General features: G+C 51.4%; 1 protein-coding gene across 2 annotated transcripts in view; it reads left to right on the top strand.

Moving 5' to 3' along the window:
- Positions 1–5,775, top strand: part of CLIP2 (CAP-Gly domain containing linker protein 2) — a 66,962-nt gene extending 61,187 nt beyond the window's left edge. For both annotated transcript variants that reach the window (XM_054714839.1, XM_054714838.1), the window contains 3 exons: positions 339–524; positions 952–1,014; positions 3,816–5,775. In XM_054714839.1, the coding sequence (XP_054570814.1) occupies positions 339–524; positions 952–1,014; positions 3,816–3,827 (261 nt within the window). In that variant the 3' untranslated portion in view covers positions 3,828–5,775. The remainder of the gene's footprint in view (positions 1–338; positions 525–951; positions 1,015–3,815) is intronic.
- Positions 5,776–24,101: the final 18,326 nt, after the last annotated feature.

Here is a 24,101-nt window from a genome sequence, read left to right as displayed (position 1 = left end):
CCAGAGACCATCATGGGTGGGGCCGCTGTGTCCTGCTGGGTAGGGGAGGAGGAGTAGAGAAGTCACTATAGGATGGGGTCTGGCGGTCAAGAGGAGGGACCCACATAAGACAGTGTGGAGGGAGTAGGGAGAATCAAGAAGGAAAGAGAAAGGTGTCTGGATTTTGCAACTTGGAGGACGTGAAGCGTCTGACATAGCCTGCTTCAGTGGGGGCCCTCAGGTGAGGGAGGGGGGGCCTGGCCCAGAGATGGGGTGGGGCCAGGAGAATTTCCCCCTCCCCTAACACACATGCACACTGCACCCTCACGCATGCTCCTCCTTTCTCCGGCCACTTGTAGGACAAAGAGAAGTCGCTGTCGGATCAGAGGCGCTACTCCCTCATTGACCCGTCCTCGGCGCCGGAGCTCCTGCGGCTACAGCACCAGCTGATGAGCACAGAGGACACACTGCGGGATGCACTGGACCAGGCTCAGCAGGTGGAGAAGCTCATGGAGGCCCTGAGGAGCAGCCCTGACAAGTCCCCGGTGAGCCATGGGCCAGGGCTGGGCTGACCAGGCAAGCCAGTGGGCAGTGTCCTTATGGAGCATGGCCCTATCCTGGGAATCCCCATTGTCAGGGGAAGGCGGCCCTGTCCTCGGAAACCTAGTTTGAAGGGGGAGGCAGCCCTATCGATCCTGGGAACCCTGGTCTAGCAGGGAGAGACATAGGCATGTGCTCTGAGAGCCCCAGCCCAAGGGTACATGGCTTTGCCATGAGGATCTCAGACCAAGGGGAGAGATGCAACCTTGCCCCGAGAGCTTTGGTCTACGGGTCCTGGGACCCCCATTCCACACAGCTCTGATCAGTTTGGAGCCCGAACGATCCTATCAAGAAGACAAACGCCATCTAGTGGACAAACGAGGAACTGTTGTCTGGTGAACCTCGCTCAGCATCTGCCCATGACTCTTACAGGCCATTGGCAATTCGGGTTCTGCGAACGGCATCCACCAGCAAGACAAGACCCACAAACAAGAGGTAAGGAGCTCTCTGGTCCCGGGAGACACCGTGGCACTCCCACTGCACTCCTGCACAGGCAGGAAAACCTGAAAAGCCACCAGAAATGCACACAAAGATGCATCATGCAAAGGCTTCACAGTAGGTCTCTCACAGAGGAACCCACGCAGTCCATCTTGATTCAGAATTCCTCTTGCTTTTTAACCTTGTTTCCCTGTTTTAAAGAAATGTTTATTATAAAGTAATACATGCCTCTTGGGAAACTTTTAAGAAAAAAACAAAAACACTTCTAATATTAAACATTGAAATAAATGTGAGCTATACATACGTTGAAGAAGAATAAAAATAGGTAAGATCATTTTATTCCAGCCTGCTTATTCCAGTTCAGGGTCATAGGTGGCTGGCTGTCTCCCAGCAGCTCAGGGCACAAGGTGGGACCCACCTGCACAGGACGCCCTTCCATCACAGGGCCACTCACACCCACACCCACGCGGACTGGGACAGTGTGGGCAGGCCGGTTTACCTCACATGCAGGTCTTTGGAATGCCGGGGGAAGCCAGAGTCCCCAGAGGAAACCCATGCAGACATGGGGAGGATGTGCAAATGTCACACAGACAGTGGTCCCGGCCAAGAGTCGGTTTTTCCCCGTCACCCTTAGAACAAAACGATGTTATTCGAAGACCTGCTGTGCTGTTGGCCTTGAGTTGTTAATGAGTCAACAGCATGCGTTAAATAAGATGTCTACACAGAATCACACACAAAACATGGTTAGGTATGACCAGCTGACTAAAACGTCCTGATCAGAGGTTTGCGGGAACCTAAACACACATTTCCGCCGGGAGCGGTGGCTCGGTATTCGCTCATTCAGCGCAGGCTATGACTTTATAGAACGTAACCACTGTGAATAATGAGAAGCTGTTATATGTGTATGTATATGTGTATGCATGTGTGTAAACATTAACTTCATTTGGAAATCATTTCAAAATTACCAAAAAATCGCAAGAATAAAAATAGTACCTAGCATGTCATCTGCCCTTTCCCACATTGCATTGTAAGCATGTTGCCCTGTGTGTTTCATCTCCTGCTCTGTATGTGTAGCTGTGTGTGTAGTAATGCCTGTAGTTTTTTTTCTGAACCATTTTAGTGTAATTGCATGTCTTGGCCCTTAACACTTGGGTCTGTATTTCCTGAGTAAAAGGACATGATTATACATAACAACAGTACAGTTACCAATTTCAGCAAACGGAACGTTGGTCTAAGATTTATATCCACTCTACTCTCCATACTCACTTTCCCCTCTGTACAGGATTCTTCACAGGTTAAGTTAGCTTGTTGCATTTAGCTGTTATGTCTCGTTAGTCTCCTTTCATCTGGAACATGTTCTCGATTTCTCTTTGATTTTTATGACATTGGCATTTTTGAAATATAGTCCCCACTCCTTTTGGAAGTATATACACTGAGTGGCCAGATTATTATGATCTCTGAATGCATAATAATCTGGCCACTCAGTGTATATCCTATATAATAAAAGGCTAATATGCAAATTGTCCCCTCAACCAGGAGTTCAACCAGCAGGCAGGCTGGCCAACCGCCCATGTCCCCTCCCCCTGGCCAGGCTGGCCGGACCCCACCCATGCACGAATTCATGCACCAGGCCTCATACACACACACACACACACACACACACACACACACACACACAGACACTGAGTGGCCAGATTATTATGTGATCAGAGATAATAATAATCTGGCCACTCAGTGTATATTTGTATTGATTTTTAAAGAGAGAGGAAGGGAGAGTGAGAGAAACCAATGTGAGAATAATATCAATCAGCTGCCTACTGCATGCCCCCCCCCCCCTTTTAAATAGAAGATTCCTCATGTGAGGTTTGCTGGTGGGTCCCCGTGATCTGAGCCAGGTCCTGCATCTCGGGCGGGAACACTTCGTCAATGCCGTGTCTTCGGCATCCCGACTGGGGACATGATGTCCATCTGCCCTTCCCTCCTGATGTGAATTGCAATCACCTCGTCAAGGAGTTATCTGATTTCTCCACTGCATAGTTATTGGCTGTTTTTTAACAATCAGGCTGTGGAGACAGTAGGGCCCCTGTGATTGTCATGTCTTTGCTAGACGGTTGTGTTTTAAGAGGGTGCCTGGTGGCCCCACCCCACAGTTAACACCTGCTTTTACCCACAGTGTTACGGGCACCCACCTGGGGCCCAGATGCCAGCCCAATAGGTGGGAAGAGCCCAGCACTGGCTCTGTCCCTGGTTTGCCATGTGACCTCGGGCAAGTGAGGCTGGAGGAACGTGTCCTCCACCCCAGACAGGAGAACCCCTGGGCACACGTGCTCCCCTGGAGATAGAACCTTGGACATAGAACCTGCCAAGGGCCAAAGAGAGAAATGGGTGGGAGGGGCACAGAGCTGTAGGGGGGAGTGTCAGGGTGCTGATAGCCAACCCTTGTGTGGCTTCATCAACCCTTTGAGGCACAGGGGTCATCCCAGTTTGCAGACATGAAAACCAGGGCTTGGAGTCTCGCCTCCAATTTTTATTTTCTTGGATCCAGCCTCCACACAGGAACTCAGGGCTCTGCAAACCCACCTGCTCTTGCCTCTTCTCCTCAACTTCCCCTAAGCAGCTCCCACCCTACCTCCTATCTCATCATTCTGCAACACACAGCAAAGAGACTTTTTTTCTACCCCAGGGCCTTTGCCCATGCTGTTCCCTCTACCTGGCACCAGTGGGTTCTCCTCCCCCAGCCCCTCCTCTTTTACCTCCTCCCCTCTGCCACTTGCTGATCAAGCCCTTGCTCTCTCCAGGACAAGCACTGACCCTGAGGGCCATCATGGAGCAGCCCCATCCACACCAGAGCCACTCTTTTCTGCCCCAGTGGCGCCCCCTCCAGGCAGCGGCCAGGACTGTTACTTTGGAGACAAGAACAGTATTTGTAACAATAATGTACCTACCGTCTGGACAATCCCCACCCCCAACCCCCTGCCGGACCAGGAGGCTTCCTCAAGCACGAACTTCCACAGAGAGCGGTACTGCCCTGACCTGGCCCGGAACCTGCAGCCCCGACGCCAGGACACCCAGCAGTTTCTGGAATTCGTGTGGGGAGGCTGAGGCTGTCCGACCAGCCCGCTCCCCAGAACGAGCTGCTGGGGACCATCTTGGCACCCTGAGCACGTCCCTCCCCTCCCTTTCTTCCCTTCCTTCTCCAGGGTCCTCCTCGGATCCCAGAGAGCCATTGTCCCAGGAAAGGGTCAGAGGAGGCCCAGGGTCTCCTTGCAGGCACCAAGGAGCAAAGCCCGGGCCTCAGGAGCCACTGAGGACCCCCTTTTCTGCAGCCACTTCCTGGCAAGGCAGTGCCCAGGGCTGCTCGTACCCACATCGTGAGCCTCCTTCACGCACTGGTACAAGCTCCCCTAGCCTGTCTGCCCAGCGAGTCCCAGGTTCAAGGTGTTGGGGTGCAAGGTCCTTTTCCCCCAACACCAACATACACACACAACTCCAAGCTGCTGGCCAGAGGGTGGCCGCCAAGGCCAGGAGCACAGTATTAGGAAAGTGGGAGCCCCTGTCCTCACCCCCACATCGACCTGGCTTGGAGCTGGGGCAGGGTGGCTGCAGGGGCGTTCAGACCAGTGGTCCAGGCATCTTTTAACTGGTTGGTAATTCGGTGTCCCCTGGGCTGACGAGCCGTCCCAAAACTGGGCCTCCCACCTGCAGGTGCACTTGTGCGCACCCTGACGGACACACCCACTGACCCTTGACTCACGCACACTCACAGGGGTCACACAGGGCCATGCAGGTGGGGCGTTTGCATCAGCCATGCTCAGGCCACACAGGCGCACACACTTGGGTTCCAGGACTGAGCCCCAGGCCAGGCAAGGTAGTGGCCGCACACACCACAGACATTCCTGCAACCTGGCAGTGCACGCACACACACACCCAGGCACGCAGTGAGCGCTCATGGGTGTGTATGTCAGGCACAGACATCAGAATGCACAGGCACCAACAGCCCCTTTCAATCTTACCAGGCACCGGCCCGGAGCCTTTTAAGCCTTGTCTCCAGAAAGAGAACCCAAGGGATGTAGTTGGCAAGAAAAAGCTCAGCACCTCGAGCCCTGCTGAGTCTCTCCAGGCGAAGAGAAGCCAGCTGTGGTCCAGCAGTGCCCGCCTCTAGAGCTGGAGGGCCCGCAGGCCATGGCCTTGTGCCGCAGCACCGCTGCTGGGGGGTACAGGCGGGGCCTAGCACCCCTTCATGGCGTTCCCAAGGTGCGCCAGGACGGGTATGCAGTCTGCCCAGGGAGCAGTCCAGGGAGCCTGCAAGTGCTCCCAGGTGCAGGTGGGTGGTGCTCACGACCTTGCCATCAACCTTGCCATCCTGGGGGCGGGCAGCCAGTTTGTCCCATCAGCCCCCTCCCCCTCCCCGTTGGCTTTTGGTAGCTCTCGCATGCTGTTTTATTAACAACAGTAGGAGCGATGCTTTAGTGGCCTAACCCAGAGTTAATACTACTCTTTCCAGCAAATTCAGGCAGCGGCCTCCCCAAGGAGGCGCTGATTAGTCTACTAACAGCCAAAGGCCCACACCGGAGGGCTGAGCCCCGGATGGGTTTGCAGGGGGCAGGTTATCAAAGAAGTTTCCAGTGAGCATCTCCGCCTGACCCGTGTGGACTCAGCCACGCCCTGCCAAGTCCTCCCCGCCCCCTCCCCTCCCCAAAGTGGAATTGTTGAAGTGTGGCAAGTCCGTGCTCGAGACAATAAAGCTTGTGACTGAGGTCCAGGACCTGTGCCGTTGTCTGCTTCTCTGCCGGTGCCCTGGGCTCCAGCCTCTCCCAGCTGGTGGGCACGCTGGTGCCAGGAGTTGGTCTCGGTCCTGCTCCTGGTGGGCTGCCTGCCGCTTGGACTCGGGTGTGGATGGCTGGTGAGGACCTCAGAGGGCCTGGTGTTGGAGACATCCGGGGCTGAGCTGCCTTGTTTGGGTTTGAATCTGGGCCTTGAAAGGATCTTGTTTGCAGCAGTTCTTTGAGAGGCGGAGGTTTGAACTTGAATCTGTTAGAGATAAGAGTGGGCCTGCAAGAAAAGAAAAATCTCCCAATGTGCGAAATAGTGATGGGTCAGCCAACACCAGCTTGCTGAGTCAGGTGAGGACACATTCAAGTTCAGAGCTCGTTCTGTCCTACAGCAAGCTGTCTGTAGATCACAGGAGCAGTCAGCGTCTGCAGCCTGTGGTCACTTACAGGCTTTGCCCTTGAGGTGGCCTCCCCGGGAGACAGAGTAGGCCCTCGAGGCTCCCAGCTGAGGGTCCAGGAGCACCGGGCCATTTCTCAGGGCACGGTCCCGGCACGAGCAGTGGGACCTCAGGGGGGGACAGGACCTGAAGGGAAGGGCCGTGTGTGCAGGTGTGGACAGGACTAAGGAAACCCACAAAGGACTCTGGGGAGCCATTCCTACCCAAAGGGCAAAGCAGAGGGGCTGTGACTGGAATGGGGCCAACGTTGCAGCTGTGGGGGGACTCCAGCAGTGGGGTGGCCCAAGGGGCTGGAGGAGGAAACACCCTGGCCTCCTCCCGCCCTCCTGATGCCTCTCCTGTTAGTTAAACCTGAAGCCAAGGCCAGGGGGCCGGGGGTGGGGGGGGGGGGGGTGGGCGGGCAGGCGAGAGGCCAGCCCTGGACACAGCCAGGAGGGAAGGAGTGCAGAGCGGGTAGGAATGGAGTGCGATCAACACAGTATCCATCACAAGATGGATTTAAACAGTGCCCCATTCTCTGGGCTTCTGCTGCCTTGAATATAAATGGTCTCTGTCCTTCCAGAACTTTCTTACCAGCACAGCATTTGCAATTCAAAGAGCTGCTGCGAACAAGGTTCTCTCCTCTTCAGACCAAACACCATGGTGGCCTGTGGTTTCTTTCACCCGCGGCACTGAGCCCAGTCACTGGAGGTGATGACACCAAATATGTCTCTCTCCCCCCCGCCCACCCCGCCCCCGGGACCGCTTGCTGCAGGAGAGAGAATTAGCTCGAGTTCGTGGGAACTCCGGGCCAGGGGCTGCGGTCAGAGAAGAGCAAGGCCCCTGCCCACATGTGGCTCCCAGGCCAGCGGTCTGACTCCGCGTCAGCCTCTGTGAAAAGGGTGCTGGGTGGGGGAGGACTCTGTGAAAAGGGTGCTGGGTGGGGGAGGACTCTGTGAAAAGGGTGCTGGGTGGGGGAGGACTCTGTGAAAAGGGTGCTGGGTGGGGGAAGACTCTGTGAAAAGGGTGCTGGGTGGGGGAGGACTCTGTGAAAAGGGTGCTGGGTAGGGGAGGACTCTGTGAAAAGGGTGCTGGGTGGGGGAGGACTCTGTGAAAAGGGTGCTGGGTGGGGGAGGACTCTGTGAAAAGGGTGCTGGGTGGGGGAGGACTCTGTGAAAAGGGTGCTGGGTGGGGGAGGACGGAGAAGGGGAGTAGGCAGGACTGCCGTAGGGGGAGGGGGCTGGCCTCTCAGGTGGGCAGGGCCTCCCTGCTGTCACCAAGGCGGAGGGCCAGAAACTGGAGGCCAGGTGGCCACGGGCTTGGATCCCACGGAAGGAGCGTCCTGAGCCGTCTGCCCAGGGAGCGCATCCAGGAGGCGCAGGGTGAAGGGAAGCACCAGGAAGGAGGGGAGGCCTCTGAGGGGGGGAGGGGCGCGAGGTGGCCATGACAGTCCACCACCCAGAGCAGCCTTCCAGGCGGAAGCCCCAGGCATGTGGTGTGGGCCGCTGCAGGGAGGTGTGGACAAACCAAAGGCCTGGAGGGCAGCGTCACCCTTCAGAGCGGTCGCCCTGGGGGAGGCGTCTCTGCCGGGATCCCCCTGGTAAGAGCTGGCACTGGACACCGGGTCCAGCCAGCCTGCCACGCGCCGGCCGTGCAGGCCAGGCCCACTGCTCCGCTTGCTTGTGGAATGGAAAACACAAAACCCATCTCAGGCAGGTGGGGTCCGAAGGATGGGCGAGATGGACTGGCCGCCACGTGGGTCGGGTCCCAGAGAAGCCCTTAGACCAACGGCTCAGCCCAGCGTGGTGGGCCCCTCGACAGCCCGTCGGGCGTCGGCAGATTGCTCATACAACGTGGAAGGAGCCCGGGAGCTGGGCGCAGCCCCTCGCCCCGGCCCAGGCACCCCTGCACTGACAGCTCAGGAGCCGCCCGCAGGTCAGGGCTTGCCTTACGCTGGGATGGGGCTCGGAGCCGGCCACTCGGACAGGTGTCCCCACACCAGCCCTGCGTTGACTCTTCTAATTTTTAAATTTTCCGATAACTTCCGACTTAAAAGAATGGCAAAAATAGTGTAATTCCTGTGTACCCTTCACCAGCTTCCCCTCACGTTCCTCTCTGGCACAACCACAGCTGAGTGACCCGAACTAGAAAACGGACATGGATAGGGTACACCTGGCGAAAGCACACGCTTTGGGTTCCATTAGTGTTTCCTCCGATGTCCCTTTGCTGTCCCAGGATCCTATTGAGGATCCCGCACGGCACGCATGCATCCCTCTCCTCCACCTCCAATCTGGAGCAGCTTCTCGGGCCTTCCTGGTCTCTCACAGCCTGGACGCATCTGAAGGGCACCCGGCAGCGATGTTGTTGCACGTCCCTCGGTTCGGTTTGTCTGGCGTTTTCTCATGAGTAGACTGAGCGCAGGGGTGACGTGCCCTCCAGCGCACCGTGCCAGGGGAGCCTGCTCCCGGGTCGCTCATCACCAGCGATGACCACTGCGCTGATGAGCGTAGGGCTCTCCAGTGTCCACACAGAGACGTGTACACAGCTGTTCACAGCAGCCTCAGTCCAATAGCCAGGAAGTGGGAACGGCACAGATGTCCCTCGGCGGAGGAAGGGATAAGTGTAATACATCCACACAATGAACGTTATTTGGCCGTAGAAAGGAATGAAGTACTGACCCGCGCTACCATGTGGATAAACCTCCAACACATTGTGCTAAGTGCAAGAAGCCAGACACGAGAGGCCACGTCCCACATGGTTCCATTTGTAGGAAATGTCCAGAACAGACACAGCACAGACAGGAAGCAGACTGCTGGTTGCCGGGGGCTGAGGGAAGGGGAAATGAGAGAAACTGCTCACTGATGCTTTGGAGCTAGACAGAGGCGGCGGTTGCACAACCTGAGGAATGTGCTGAATGCCACTGGGTGCCTCCTTTAAATGACTGATTTTATGTTATGTAATTTTCACCTCTGTAAGTTGGTGTTTTTTTTTTAAAGTAAAGAAAGTGTACATGGTGATAATTGCCATGTCTCCACGTGTGTGCCAGTAAGATTGTGGAAAGAGTGAGATTTGTTCATATTAACACCAAACTGTTTTAGAATCTTTGCTAATAATGATATGTGCATATTTTCATTTATTCAGATAACCGCTGAGGGGGGAAAAAAATCAATTGATGCAATTTATCATGTTAACAGAAAAAAAAGGGGGCGGGGTACCAGGAACCATTTCAGTAACTGAGGCGGGCTGGGCAGGGGGGTGAATGAATATTTTATTTTTTCATTTTTAATTGTGGTAAATATCACACAACATAGATTTAATGCCTTAGCTATTTTAATCCTCACCTGAGGATGTTTTTTCCCAATGCTTTTTCAGGGAGAATGGAAGGGAGGGAGAGAGGGGAGAGAGAGAGAGAGACGGGGCGGGGGGAGAGAAATATCAATGTGAGAGAAAAACATCAGCTAGTTGCCCCCTGCATGCACCCCCACCCGGGGTGGGGAGCAAACCCACAACCCAGGTACATGCCCTCGGCCAGGAATCAAATCCGGGACCTTATGGTGCTTGGGCTAATGCTCTAACCACTGTGCAACACATCTTAACCTCTTTTTTTCTTTAAAAAAAAAAATTTAAAGGAGAGAGAGAGAAACATCAATAAGAACCACTGATTGGCTGCCTCCTGCATGCCCCCTACTGAGGATTCAGCACACAACCCAGGCATCTGCCCTGTTTGGGAATCAAACCATGACCTCCTGATTCATAGGTCAACGCTCAACCACTGAGCCACACCGGCGGGGCTGTGTCTTAACCATTTTAAAGTGTACAGTTCACTAGTGTTAACTATGTTCACACGGTTTTGCAACAGATCTCTAGAATGTCTTCATCTTGCAGCACAGAAACTCTGTACCTATTAAACAACAGCTCTCTACTCCCCACCTCACCCGTTAACCACCATTCTACTTTCTGTGTCTATAAGTTTGAATACTGTATATTTTCACATAAGTGGAATCACAGTCTATTTGTCCTTTTGTTACTGGCTTCGTTCACTTAGTATAATGTCCTCAAGGTCCATCCATGTTGTTACAAATGGCAGGATTTCCTTTTAAGGCTGAATAATATTCCATTATATGTATATATACCATTTTTAAATTTTAAAATATATTTTTATTGATTTCAGAGAGGAAGGGAGAGGAAGAGAGAGATAGAAACATCAATGATGAGAGAGAAACATTGATCGGCAGCCTCATGAATGGTCCCCACTGGGGATTGAGCCCACAACTTGGGTATGTGCCCTTGACCTAAATCGAACTTGGTATCCTTCAGTCTGCATGCTGACACTCTATCCATTGAGCCAAACTGGCTAGGGCCATTTTTGTTTTTTCATTTGCCACTACCTATCATTTGCTTTTTCCCCCAGCTTCATTGAGGCATAATTTACAAATAAAAAATTATATGTTTAATTCGATATTTTAATATCTATACTAATAAAAGCCTAGGTGGTCCTCACGCCCTCGTGCGACACCCTCACATGATCAAGAGATGGTCACCACAAGATGGCCATCACAAGATGGCCTGCAAGGGAGGCAAACAGGCCAGCAGGGGAGGGCAGTTGTGGGTGATCAGACCAGCAGGGGAGGGCTGTTAGGGGTGACCAGGCTGGCAGGGGAGGGCAGTTGGGGGCAACCAGACCAGCAGGGGAGGGCAGTTGGGGGCGATCAGGCTGGCAGAGGAAAGCAGTTGGGGGTGACCAGGCTGGCAGGGGAGGGCTGGCAGGGGAGGGCAGTTGGGGGTGACCAGGCTGGCAGGGGAGAGCAGTTGGGGGCAATAAGGCCAGCAGGGGAGCAGTTAGGTGTCAATCAGACTGGCAGGGGAGTGGTTAGGGGGCAATCAGGCTGGCAGGCAGGCGAGCAATTAGGAGCCAGCAGTCCCGGATTGTGAGAGGGGTCCCAGATTGGAGAGGGTCCAGGCCGGGCTGAGGGACACCCCCCTCCTGTGCACAGATTTCATGCACTGGGCCTCTAGTCCTATATAATAAAGAGCTAATATGCAAATGGTTGTCACATCCTCACACCGTTACACCTTAACGGTAGTTAAGTCCTATATAATAAAGAGCTAATATGCAAATGGTTGTCACATCCTCACACCGTTACACCTTAACGGCTCAGGCACTCAACACTGGGGAGAGAGGAATGGGGACCAGCCAGGCTGCAGCCCAGGAGAGGGACAAGCCACACGCCCTGTGGTCCCAGGTGCCAGCGCTGGGGCTGAGACTGGGAGAGGGACAAGCCACCCACCCCGCGGTCCTGGGTGCCAGTGCCTGCGGCTGCAGCCCAGGCAAAGCCGCCTGCCCACAGTCCCCTGCGGCTGCGGCCAGCCCGGGTGAAGCCAGCCAGGGTCCTGGGTGCCTGTGGCCAGCCAGAAGGAGGGAAGCCCGGGGTTCTGGGTGCCTGTGACTGGCTGGAGGAGGGAATCCTGGGTCCCGGGTGCAGGGCGAGGAAGAGGCAGTTAGGGGCAATCAGGCCAGCAGGCAGAGGTGGTTAGGGGCAATCAGGCAGGCAGAGGTGGTTAGGGGTGATCAGGCAGGCAGGCAGAGGGGTTAGGGGCAATCAGGCAGGCAGGCAGGCAGAGGGGTTAGGGGCAATCAGGCAGGCAGGCAGGTGAGCAGTTAGGAGCCAGCAGTCCTGAATTGTGAGAGGCAGTCGGACATCCCCCAAGGGGTCCCGGATTGGAGAGGGTGCAGGCTGGGCCTCTAGTATGTATATATTGTGAAATGATTACCACAATTGAGCTAATTAAACACATCATAGTTACTATTTTTTGGTGTGGTGAGAATACCTGAGATCTACTCTCTTCACAAATTTCAGGCATACAATACAATACTATTAACTATATCCCCACATTGTACATTAGGTCTCCCAAGTGAATCTGTTTGATATCACTTGATTTAAAAGCTACAGGGATGATGCCCAGCCAGGGTGGTTCAGTGGTTGAGCATTGACCCATGCACCAAGAGGTCACCAGTTCGATTCCTGGTCACTGCACATGCTCAGGTTTCAGGCTCAATCCCCAGTTGGGGGGAGGGATGTGCAGGAGGCAGCCCATTGATATTTATATCTCATTGATGTTTCTATCTCTCTCTTCCCTCTCCCTTCTTCTCTCTCTAAAAAAAAAAATCAATAAAAAACAAATTTTAAAAAAAGTTATTGGGATGGTAATCATTTCACAACATATACATATATCAAATCATCATATTGTACACCTTAAACTTATACGGTATTATGTGTCAATTATATATCAGTGAAGCTGAGGAGGAAATTAAGACACAATGTTCCTTTTGGAAAATAATTTTTAATAAAAAATAATTTTTTAAAAAAATTATGAGGGAGTCAAATGCAGCAAGGGCTGGTGTTCAGTGGACTTGGCCTGGCTCTGAGCCCGTGGCCGCGGTCCCACCGTGGTGTCCAGGCCATCCACGGGCAGCAGTGAGGGCCACCACGCCACATTCTGGCGAGGAGCAGCGCCGTGAGCTGGAGGCTCTGGGGTTTGCTCTCCTTGCCTCCCTCCAGCTCCAGGCCTGCTCTAGTTCTCTGGGATGCTGTAAGGATGTGAGGGGGTGAGCAAAGAGGGTTTTGACAGTGTCCTTATCTGGAATTACCAAGAAATCCCCCAGCTTCACCATTACTCTGACATCTAATGACAAAGCTGTCCAGATCACACTCAAGTTGACATGCAGTGAAAAATACCCCACTGCATTCCCCTTTTACGCAATATTCTCTAGAATGGAATCCAGAAGACAAGACGTCTCAGACATTTTTAAATGAGCCCTATGGGCAGCAGAAACCCTCGCAGGGTGATGATCTTTACTTCAATGCCGGCTGTGCAAGAAAATTCAATGCAATAGTAGATTAAATAGAAACCAGAAGAAAGAAAGGCAGCTACAGAATGGAAAGGAAGCAGGAGCCGAAATGCAATTATTTCAGGCCGCCCCATTACGATTGACGATTTCTAAAGCTGGAAGGCCAGGTTTGATGCAGGACTCTTGGAAATTAAAAAAGAAGTGAGTGGAAGAAGAACAAGAAGGAAACAAGTAATTAGGTGGGAAACAGTAATTCAAAACAGATCATGACCGCCTGGCCAGCGTGGCTCAGCGGTTGAGCATCGACTCATGAACCCGGAGGTCAGGGTTCGATTCCTGATCAGGGCACATGCCTGGGTTGCAGGCTTGAATCCAGTGCAGGAGGCAGCCAGTCGATGATTCTCTCTCATCATTGATGTTTCTCTCTCTCACTTCCCTTCCTTTCTGAAATCAATAAAAATATATTAAAAATAAATAAGTAAAACAGATCATGAGTTTCACCCACCTGATATCCGGTTGTAGGAGGTGCTGCAGACAGTGGAGGACGATGCGGCTTTGTGCCAGGAAACGGGTGACTTGGAGTGAGAGGGCAAGGAGGATGGTCCAGGCTACAATCCTGCTGATCAGAGTAAACAATGGCCCGTTCCCATCGGCAGGTCGATGGCACGGCTTCTGAGGCTATGTTGAGAGGGTCTTTATTTTCTGTTCTTTTTTTCCTGAGAAAAAAATAATTTTAGGAGAATATTCTTCTCATAACATTCATCATCAAACTGCATAAACTGACCATAAAATCTACACTAATAAAAGAGAAACATAACCGTACCTTCGTGACGCCCACCAGCCAATCAGGAGTGAGTATGCAAATTAACCCAACAAAGATGGTGGGTTAATTTGCATATGCAGGCGCTGAGCGGCCGGGGGCGGGGCGGGACGAAGGTGTTCCACACCACCCCCAGCCACTAGGGGCCTCTGGGCAGCATGGGAAGGCGGAAAGGCAGCTCCGGCCAGAGTGAAGGTGGTGCCAGCAGCCAGGGGAAGGAAGGCCCATTCTTGCATGCATCTTCATGCATCGGGCCTCTAGTTTCAAATAAAAGAAACAATGACTCCCAGGTGAGTGGAGAACCCACCACGCAGCGTCTGCCGACTTTCCAAAGTAATAAACACAAAGATGGATGGAGCGGGAGAGAGAGAGCCGGCAACACCCAGGACTTCAGGGGTGTCCCCGCTTTGAGGTCGTTATTTTTAAATGTTTTGTACAGGAATGATCCTTCATAATTTTGGGGGTGTTAGGAATATTTTACAATACTTTTTAAATTTTTTTCTTATTGAGGATGAATTTCCATAGACTAAGTGCAAAAACTTCGTGCCCAGATTGATGAATCTGAGTGTGAACCAGTGGAATCACCGCTAAGATGAAAAAAAAAAAAAGAACATTTCCAACTTCAAGCAGGTTCCTTTATGCCCCGCCCAGCCCATACTCACCCCTCCCCCGCAAGAAATTAGCAATATTTCTGCCTCTGTCTTCATAGGCGAGTGCTGCTTGTGTGCTGTTTGGGGTCACATTGCACGTCTGAGATCCACCTCTTTCTTGTGTGTAGTAATAATCCGCTCTTTTCTCCCTGCTGCGTGGTATCCCGTTGGATAGTATACCACAGCTTAGTCACCTCTTCTCCACCCTTGGGCATTGTTTGTCATTTTTTAAGTTGTGGTATGATTAACATGGAACATTATGTTCGTTTTAAGTGCACAGCATGATTGCCCATTTGTATATATTGTGAAATGATCACCACGGTAAGTCCCATTTACATCCATTACCTCAGATAGTCACAGCTGCGTGTGTTTTTTCTTGTAATGGGAACTCCAAGGTCCATTCTCTTAGCAACTTTCAAATGTACAACATGGCATTATTAACTATAGTCACCATTAGATCCCATGACATTTATTTTGTGACTAGAAGTTTGTACTTTCTGATCCCCTTCACCCATTTCGCTCACCCTCCACCCCACACATCTGGCAACCGCCAATCTTCTCCGTGTCTGTGGTTTGGTTGTTTTGGGGTCGTTTCAGGGAAGTGTATTCCGAATATAAGTGATAGCATACTGTATTTGTCTTTATCTGTTCTTCTCTTGATACACAACTGGGTTAGAAATATTGTGCACTCTATCCATGGAGACATAGGAAACGATGAAGGTTCCCAACAACACTGTACAGTAAGATGGACAGACAGCCTGACGCTAGGACCTGGGAGGTGTGGCGACATTAGTCCCCTGATCCAGACCTCAGGAACTAACTCCACGTGTGCTGGGGAGGGAGGCCAGCACCATGGCCGCCCCACAGGAGGTGCCAGGCCGGGAGGCCAGGTGAAGGCACACACTGAAGTCTGCCCCCCAGGCTCCCCCGGGGAACCAAAGGCTGGACAGCAGGGCTGGGCAAACAGCGCCCTCACTCTGTCTGTCTGCACGGACCGAGCTGCTCCCAGAGAGTCAGGAGAGAGTGGGACAAACCTCAGCAGTGTGGGCCTGGAAAGACGCCACAGAACAAAGGGGAAGGCATTTGGGAGACTCGGAGCAAAGACAGAACTTCCGAAAACAATTGACCGCAGAATCCAGAATTACACACGTGTGCCTGAAGACGTGGTGAGGTTTCTGTGTCGGGCAATGTAGCAGGCTAAACTTCATTTTTAAAAACACCTCGATATAACTTCTCCTGATACAATGTGCCAGATGAAATATACCACACAGGCTGTTGAGCACATGCTGAGCCTGCAGGCAAGGACAGGAAATCCCCAAGGGCTGAAAACCAAGGTTGGAAGCCGGAGTGGTAAGCTGATTCGTGAGCTGTGGCTGCCCAGGCTGTTGCCCACATCGGAAACCCCAAGGCTGGGGATTTTGCAGCCACAAGGGGCTCCGACGACTGGGCTTTGCAAAGTGGGAACTGGAACCACGACTCCTGCGAAAGTCAAAAACGACAGAGCTACAACCTCCTTACACGTATGGACCAGGAAAGCTTTGCCCCGGCCCAGACAGGTGACCAGGACACTTGGGTGTCTTGGCCTAATCTCTGGGTGCGGGGGGGGGGGGGGGGGGGGGGGGGGGGCAGGGGCGGGGATTCACAGACTTTCTAACAACCAAGCCCCCTAAGAGATTGGAGTCTGACTATGCCCTTGGGGTGATTCAGGAAACAATAAGCAGGCAAATGGCTTTCAAGTGGTCCCGGTACAGAGCGCCGGGCAGAAGCCAGTGCGACCCCCTCTGAAGGAATGTGCCCTCATCCGGGGCCTCCAGCACTCCCACCGAACATAAGCTCGCAATCCAAAACTCCATACACAAAGCAAAAGCCAGGAGAAACAGTGTTTCAGATACTGGGATTATTTAATACAAAATACAAAATGCTTATCTTTGAGGTTTAAGGAAATAAGATTGAATTAAAGACAGGGGCCAGGAAACATGATACTATTAAGAAAAGAAAGAAGACCAGACTGGTTTGAAAATACCTAATCAGAAATTCTAAAATGGAAAGTCTCATTACTGAAATTAAAATTCAATAGATATTTAAAGCAAAAGATTAAACAAAGCTGTTGGGAAATTGGAAAACTAGAGCTAGATCGGAAAAGATTACCTAGAGGTAAAAGATGGAAGAGACTGGTTAAGATCCACAAGGAACCCCTGGCCGAGTAGCTCAGTGGGTTAGACCATCGTCCCCATGTGCCAAGGTTGTGGGTTCAAGCCCCCATCAGGGCACATACAAGAATCAACCAATGAATACATAAATAAGTGGAACAACAAATCAATATTTCTCACTCTCTCTCTTCCTCTCCTCTCTCTCTCTCTCTCTCTCTCTCTCAATCCAATTTTAAAAAAAGGAAAGATCCACAAGAGAGCTTGATCGTGCTTGGCATAGTGCTCAATAAATATTCGCTGAATAAATAGGAGACAAAGAGAATAAAGGAAAGGCTTATATGTGTCTAATTGGATTCCAAAAGAAAATAGAATTGAACAGAAGAATTGTTTAAAGAGGAAACACCTGAGAAATTACCAGAATTGACAAAAGGTATAAACGTGAAATACAAAGAATCACGAGCATTATAAATAAAAGGAAATCCATGCTTAGGCACGTTTCCTTAACATTTGCAGAACGTGAAAGCTAAAGCTCCAAGCAGAACTCACAGGACAGAATCATAACACAACTTTGTTTTTGTCTCCAATTGGTCACGAAACCTGTTCAATGGGGGTGCTCTCCCCAGAGCCTGGGCAGACCTCCCCACCTCAGCAGGCACCCCAAGGTCAGAGTACCAAGGTCACTTGGATTGCAAGCATAGTCTCAATTCACGACCTAAAATATTGGACACCGGTCCACTGTGTCCCCCAACTTCGAGGAAAGCATAAGGAGCTCTCCACGGGGGTCTTCTTAAAGCCCCACCTACGCGGCTTTAGCTGGGAGGTGGCAACCTCACGCCCCGGGTGGGACACAGCTCTCTCCAAGCCGGGGGATCTAAACCCAACCTGCCTTTCCCCTGGGGACGTTGGCAATGTCTCCAGACACCTTGGGTGCTCACGACTGGGGGATGCTACTGGCACCTAGTGGGTAGAGACCAGGATGCTCCTTCGTGGCCTGCAATCCACAGGACAGACCCCCCCAGAACAATGAATCATCCGGCTCAGAAGGTCAGCCGGGCCCGGTTGAGAAATGCTGCTCCGAAGCAGCCCTCCTCTGATTCTTTCTCATCAGCGCCCCCTTTTATACTCCTGATGGGGTGAGCCGCCTGAGGGGGTGGGGGGCCTTAGCTGGCTGACGGGGCCTTGCCTTCATCCTCAAGAGGCAGTGCTCTGCAGCCGCTGCGGCCCAGGTTCCACCCCTGACTCACTAGCCCACCTGTGTCCCTGGGCACGGCCTCCGTTTCCTCATCTGCAATGTGGAGTGCGATCCCCAGGTGAGGGGAGGGTCACAGGGGGAAATGTGGGGAACCGTCACCCCTCCGGGGATGGCTCAGGCAGGTCCCTCCCAGGGAAGACTAAGTAGACCTTGGAGCCGCAGTGTTCAGCTGTGGCACTGAGTCGCTGTGGACTGCAGTGAGGAGTGGGGTGTCCTCAGCACAGCTCTGCCGGATGCGCACTGGCCCTTGGAGGGCGCCCCTTGGGACCGACGGGAAAGGCACCTGATCAGGCTTAAGAATGAGACGATCTTGGTTTGAATGCAGCTCAGCCACTTACCTGGTTTATGACGTTCGCCAGACCCTTAAACTTCCCTGAGCCCCTGCTTCCCGCCTCCGGTATGGTCAGGACAGTGAAACGCATTGCTCGGGGTCCTGGCCATCAAATGCCTCATTCCCTCCCCACAACGCAGGGTCTATCTCACGGAGGGCCGGCTGTCTCAGACACTGGGACCTCTCTTGTCCATCTCCCTTCTTTGCTCTGCCTGCCCTGGGAGACATCGGTCGGACCATCTAGGTCCATTGAGACGCCCTGGCCTTCTCCTCCTAGGGAACTGGGGGTGAAGCTGGAGGGTGGAACAGGCCTCGGGGACTCCAGGGTGATTCATCAGCCAAGCCTCGCTTGTGATGCTTTCAACTCACCACCAGGTGTCGCCCTCAGCCCTCTCACCACTGTGAATCAAGCCACCATCCATAGATGCAGAGGGGAGAGAGGCCCACAGCGCAGATGGCGTCTGGCCAAGTTCACAGGCCAGAACCAGGTGGGGACCCAGGCATCCGAGCTCGTAGCCCTAGAGCTCACTGTCCCTGTGGCCTCCCAGACGTGGTCCCCGCCTGTACATGAATATGCATTGGGACAGAGGCCAAATAGAGGGTGGATTTTCATTCCATCACCAGGACCCCATAGACCAGGTTTTGACCCAGTATCCCTCCTCCCAGCATGGTGGCCTCCCCACCCTGCAGGACCTGGGGCAGGGGTCCTCAAAATTTTTAAACAGGGGGCCAGTTCACTGTCCCTCAGACCGTTGGAGGGCCGGACTATAGTTTAAAAAAAAAACTATGAACAAATTCCTGTGCACACTGCACATATCTTATTTTGAAGTAAAAAAAACAAAACGGCAAAAACACCCGCATGTGGCTTGCGGGGCCGTAGTTTGAGGGCGCCTGACCTGGGGTCTTGGTATGCCCCTCCCGACTCCAGAATCTGCTCCCCTCCCTGGGCTGCCTCCTGGGCGTGGATCTCTGTCATAAACTCTATCTTCACGTCCCCCTGGCCAGCCCCAGCTCTGGGCACTCACCCTGGCCCCTCTTCTCCCCAGGAGTGACTGAAAATGTCAAAAGACAGCAGTTTGGGGTCTGGTGTAAAATTCAGATGGCAAATAACCTCCTGTATGGGGTAAACAACCAAAAGCCTTCATTCAGGCCTGGCTGGGGTGGCTCAGCTGGTTGAGTGTTGTCCTGTGCATCGAAAGGTTTCTGGTTTCATTCCTAGTCAGGGCACATACTTGAGTTGCAGATTCCATCCCCAGTAAAGGCAACTGATTGATGTTTCTCTCACCTCTCTCTTTCTCTCCCCCCCTCCTCTTTCTAATGTCCTTGGGTGAGGATTAAAAAAACAAAAGACTTAGTTCTAGAATCTTCTCTGGAACCTTGGGCAAACTTTCTGCAAAGCTCTCTGCTCTTTCCCTCAAACATACCAAGGAGGGAGGGACCTGCTATCTCACCAGCTGCCCCAATAGCCATCTAGACGCCCCTTACAGCCTCCCTTCCCCAGCTGCAGGGGCTGCCCTTCCCTCTGACCCACGCAGACAACTTGGGATCTGATTTCCCAGAAGGCTGGAGCCTGAAATTTACTAGGGATGTCTTCATCTCCCCCTCAATAGGTGCACCCCTGGATTTCATTATATCCTTCCCCACCACCCTCCAGCCTGGACCTCCCTGGGGTACCCCAGCCCCCTTCTCTTGGCTCAGGCTTCAGATCCTGGCTCAAACACCACATCCTCAGAGAAGCCTTTCCAGTAACCACACACAGACACACACACACAGAGACACAGACACACACAGATACACACACACACACACACACAGACACACACACACACACACACACAGACACAGACACACACACACAGACACACACACACACACACACACACACACAATTTTCTATCTTGTCCTCTTCTTTGCCATCTTCCCTAAGCTCCAAACATTCCTATATTGGCCCACCATTCTAAAATAAATAAATAAATAAACAAATAAATAAATGCCTGGCTGCTGTGACTCAGTGGTTGAGCGTCGACCTATGAACCAGGAGGTCATGGTTCAATTCCCAGTCAGGGCACATGCCTGGGTTGCAGGCTCAATCCCAGTGTGAAGGCAGCCGATCAATGCTTCTCTCTCATCATTGGTGTTTCTATCTCTCTTTCCCTCTCCCTTCTTCTCTGAAATCAATTAAAAAAACATTTTTTTTTAATTTCTTCTCTGGTAGCCTTTACTAGTCACATAATTGACCTCGTTTTTTTTGTAATCTGAGTTTATTTGACCATCTGTATCTGTAATCTTCAAGCTTTTTGCTATTGTTTCCTGTAAAATAGGTTTTCTCTTGTCTTTAAAGTTTAATTCTTACTTAGAAGATAAACATAATTGTCTTCATTCTTAATGTCAGTTTTTCATACACGGTCCTGTCCTCTTGGAAATCCCTCTTCATCTCATGGGTGGTCGTCCAAAACTTCTTAAACTCTTACATCTTTAACCTTCCTTTGTTTAGTCTCTAACTCTCAGCCTTTAGGCTTTGATCTTCTAAATTAAATTACATTCACTTTGTCACTTTATTTTATCAATATTTTAAGCCTCTTAACTTTGATCTCTTGTTAAGGGTAATTTTTAAGCCCAACTTCCTGGTTTTTTATTTTAATTTTGTATTGGCTAATTTTAACTTTGCATTACAGTTTACTTTTCCTCATCTTTATATTTTAAAGTTGTCATCTCGTTGGTCCTAGTCTTTTATTTCTTTCATGTTAACATTTTTTCATTATTTAAAAAGAAAGTTCTGCCCTAACCGGTTTGGCTCAGTGGATAGAGCGTCGGCCTGCGGACTGAAGGGTCCCAGGTTCGATTCCGGTCAAGAGCATGTACCTTGGTTTCGGGCACATCCCCAGTAGGGGGTGTGCAGGAGGCAGCTGATCGATGTTTCTTCTCTCTCATCGATGTTTCTAACTCTCTATCCTTCTCCCTTCCTCTCTGTAAAAAATCAATAAAATACCTTTTTTAAAAAAAATAAATAAAAAGAAAGTTCTTGATTTTAAGTCTTTGCTGGCTTTTGATTTTTCTTAGTTTAAAATCCTTATTTTTTCTCAGTCATTACTTCTTCTTAATTGTCTAGGCATTCAGTCCTTACACATGTAGCCCATGTTCTATATCATCAACCCTGTTCCACAGACGAGCAAATGAGACCCAAGGAGGGTAAGTGTCTTTGATTTACTGAAGCACGTGGTCGCCTAAAATCTCACGCACCCAGGCTTCCTCCAGACCCTGCATGTTTTAGGATCTGTGGTCTCTGATACCCATGGCCAATGGAGTCAAGGCAGACTATGCCAGGAGGGTACCCGGAGCCTCCAGTAAGATATCCTGTCCCAGCACTTTCCTGCCAGGACCAACCCTGGTCACCAAGACCCCCTGGGATGTCCCTCTGTTAAGCTTGTCCAGCTCTTTCCCCCACCCCCACCCTCACCCCAGCTGTAGACAGTTGAGAGCTGCCAGGATTCACGTGGCTACAGAATATAACAGGCAATGGTCTCTGTGCCGTTGGAGGTCCAGGTACTTTTCCTCCGAGCCGATGCCCAGCCGAAGGTGTGAGGGGACTTCTGGGGGCCTGGCACTTTCTGTTTCCTGACCTGGGTGCCAGTTACTCGGGACTGTTCCGTTTGTGAAGTCCCCACGGATGGTTTGTGTACGTTTCTGTATGTAATGCCTCAAAACCAGTTCTTTAACAAACCAAGGAGAGGAGAGGCTCTCCCGAGGCCTGGCCCCGGGCGGGCCTGCCTGCTAGTCACGGCCATCAGAGGGCTCAGACCCACCATCCCAGCTCGGGACCAGGAGATGCTTAGATTTTACAGACTTTTAGGTAATGGCCCACTGCGTTCCCGGGCCTGAGTTAGAGCCAGTTAATCGTGGAGGGCTTGCCAGGAAGTCCCTCACTCACACCCAGGCCCCGATGACGCCTTCCTGTGTGTTCTTCTTTGTCCCCCTTTTATTTTTTTAACAGCTTTCTTGAGATATGACTCACATGCCATACCATCCAAAGGTTTTTCATGTCGTCCCAGAATTGTGCAAACACCACAATCAATTTTAGGATATTTTCATCACCCCAGAAAGAAACCATCACCCCCCAATCCTTCCACCAATCCCAGGAACAGCTCTTTATCTGGTAATGACATGTTTTTATCTTTTAAATAAAAACTCATCACGTTCCCCTCTGTGCATCAGTTGCCAAAAGTTTCAATGGAAAATGTGTGGCTCACCTCTGACAAATATACTGGCCCTCACCTCTGACTTCATCTTACCTTCCTGCCCTTATTCTCCCTCATTTCTTAACTTGTTTTTTTGTTTTTTTTTTTATCTTTGCATATATCATTTGAAAAACCCACAGCAGGATTTGATTGAGGTGGTATTGAATTTATAAATTGAACAGGGAAGAATTATCTTCCCACCCATGAGCATGGTAAGTCTTTCTATTTATCTAAACCTTTAAAAAATTTGTATCCCTAAGTTAACTTTACAATGTTATCTATAAAGGTCTTGAACAAATTTTACTAAATTTATTCCAAAATACCTTCTATTTTGTTTTGGACTATTCAATAAATGATGCTAAGACAATTAGCTGTACATATGGGAAAAGAATAAAATTAGATTCCCACCTCCCACATAAGCAAAAATCAACTCCAGAGGAGTTAAAGAGCTATGTGTAAAAAGTAAAGTTGTGAAACTTTTTAAAAAATATGTTTTTATTGATTTTTAGAGAGAGAGGAAGGGAGAGAGGAACATCAGCATCTATTGGCTGCCTCCTGCATGCCCTCTGCTGGGCACTAAGCCTGCAAGCCAGGCATGTGCCCTGAGAGGAAATGGAACCAGCGACCTCTGGGTGCATGGGTGAACACTCAACCACGGAGCGGCACCGGCTGGGCAAGGTTGTGACACTTTTACAGAAAATGTGAAATAGGGAAGTGTATTAGATTGGAAAACGCAAAGCAGTAGTGGCTTAAGTTAGTCCTCTGTTATTTATGATTATTTCTATCTCAGGTGTGATCATTCTAGAGGTAGGCAACAACAACAAAACCAGAAAAACTGTTATGACTGGCTCACAGTGATTTCAAGAAATAGGCTTCTAGCCGAAACCGGTTTGGCTCAGTGGATGGAGCGTCGGCCTGTGGACGGAAAGGTCCCGGGTTCCATTCCGGTCAGGGGCATGTACCTTGGTTGGGGGCACGTCCCCCAGGAGGGGGTATGCAGGAGGCAGCTGGTCGGTGTTTCCCTTTCATCGATGTTTCTAACTCTCTATCCAGCTCTCTCTTCCTCTCTGTAAAAAATCAATACAAATATATTTTTTTAAAAAAAGTGGCTCTAAGTCCTCTCTGAAACGAGGTGCAGTCCAGAGCACCGAATGAGTGAAGGGGTGAAGATGCCATCATTTCCCACAGACCCTCACGTCTGGGGCACCTCCACCTTACCGCAGCGGACACCAGCCTGCCCCTGGCTCCTGCGGCCCCGCCCCCTTGGGCTGCGTCTCCCACCTTGTCTGCAATATCTCTTCCCTTCCTGACCCAGTCAATCCCAGAGAAGAGGGCAGTCTGGCTGTCTTCACTTGGATTCCCCAAAGGTTTGGGTGCGAGTGATTGGGAGCTGACACTAGGGTGCCCGTGAGGGGTGGGGCAGGGAGGAAAGTCAGCGAAGAATGCGTTAGGGAGTGGGGGACCTTGGGGGCCCTGTCTTGTTAGGGACCCTCCGGAAGCTGGGACAGCGTGCCTCAGGATTGTCCCCCCGAATGGGGGCAGCTGGGGGTTAGGTCACCAGCTCCCACTCCTTAACGGTGGAGGGTC

Source organism: Eptesicus fuscus, chromosome 4 (genome assembly GCF_027574615.1).
Source record: "Eptesicus fuscus isolate TK198812 chromosome 4, DD_ASM_mEF_20220401, whole genome shotgun sequence".
Lineage (NCBI taxonomy): Eukaryota > Metazoa > Chordata > Mammalia > Chiroptera > Vespertilionidae > Eptesicus > Eptesicus fuscus.
Note: the sequence above shows the minus strand (reverse complement) of the source record. Positions and strands in the feature narration are given on the sequence as shown.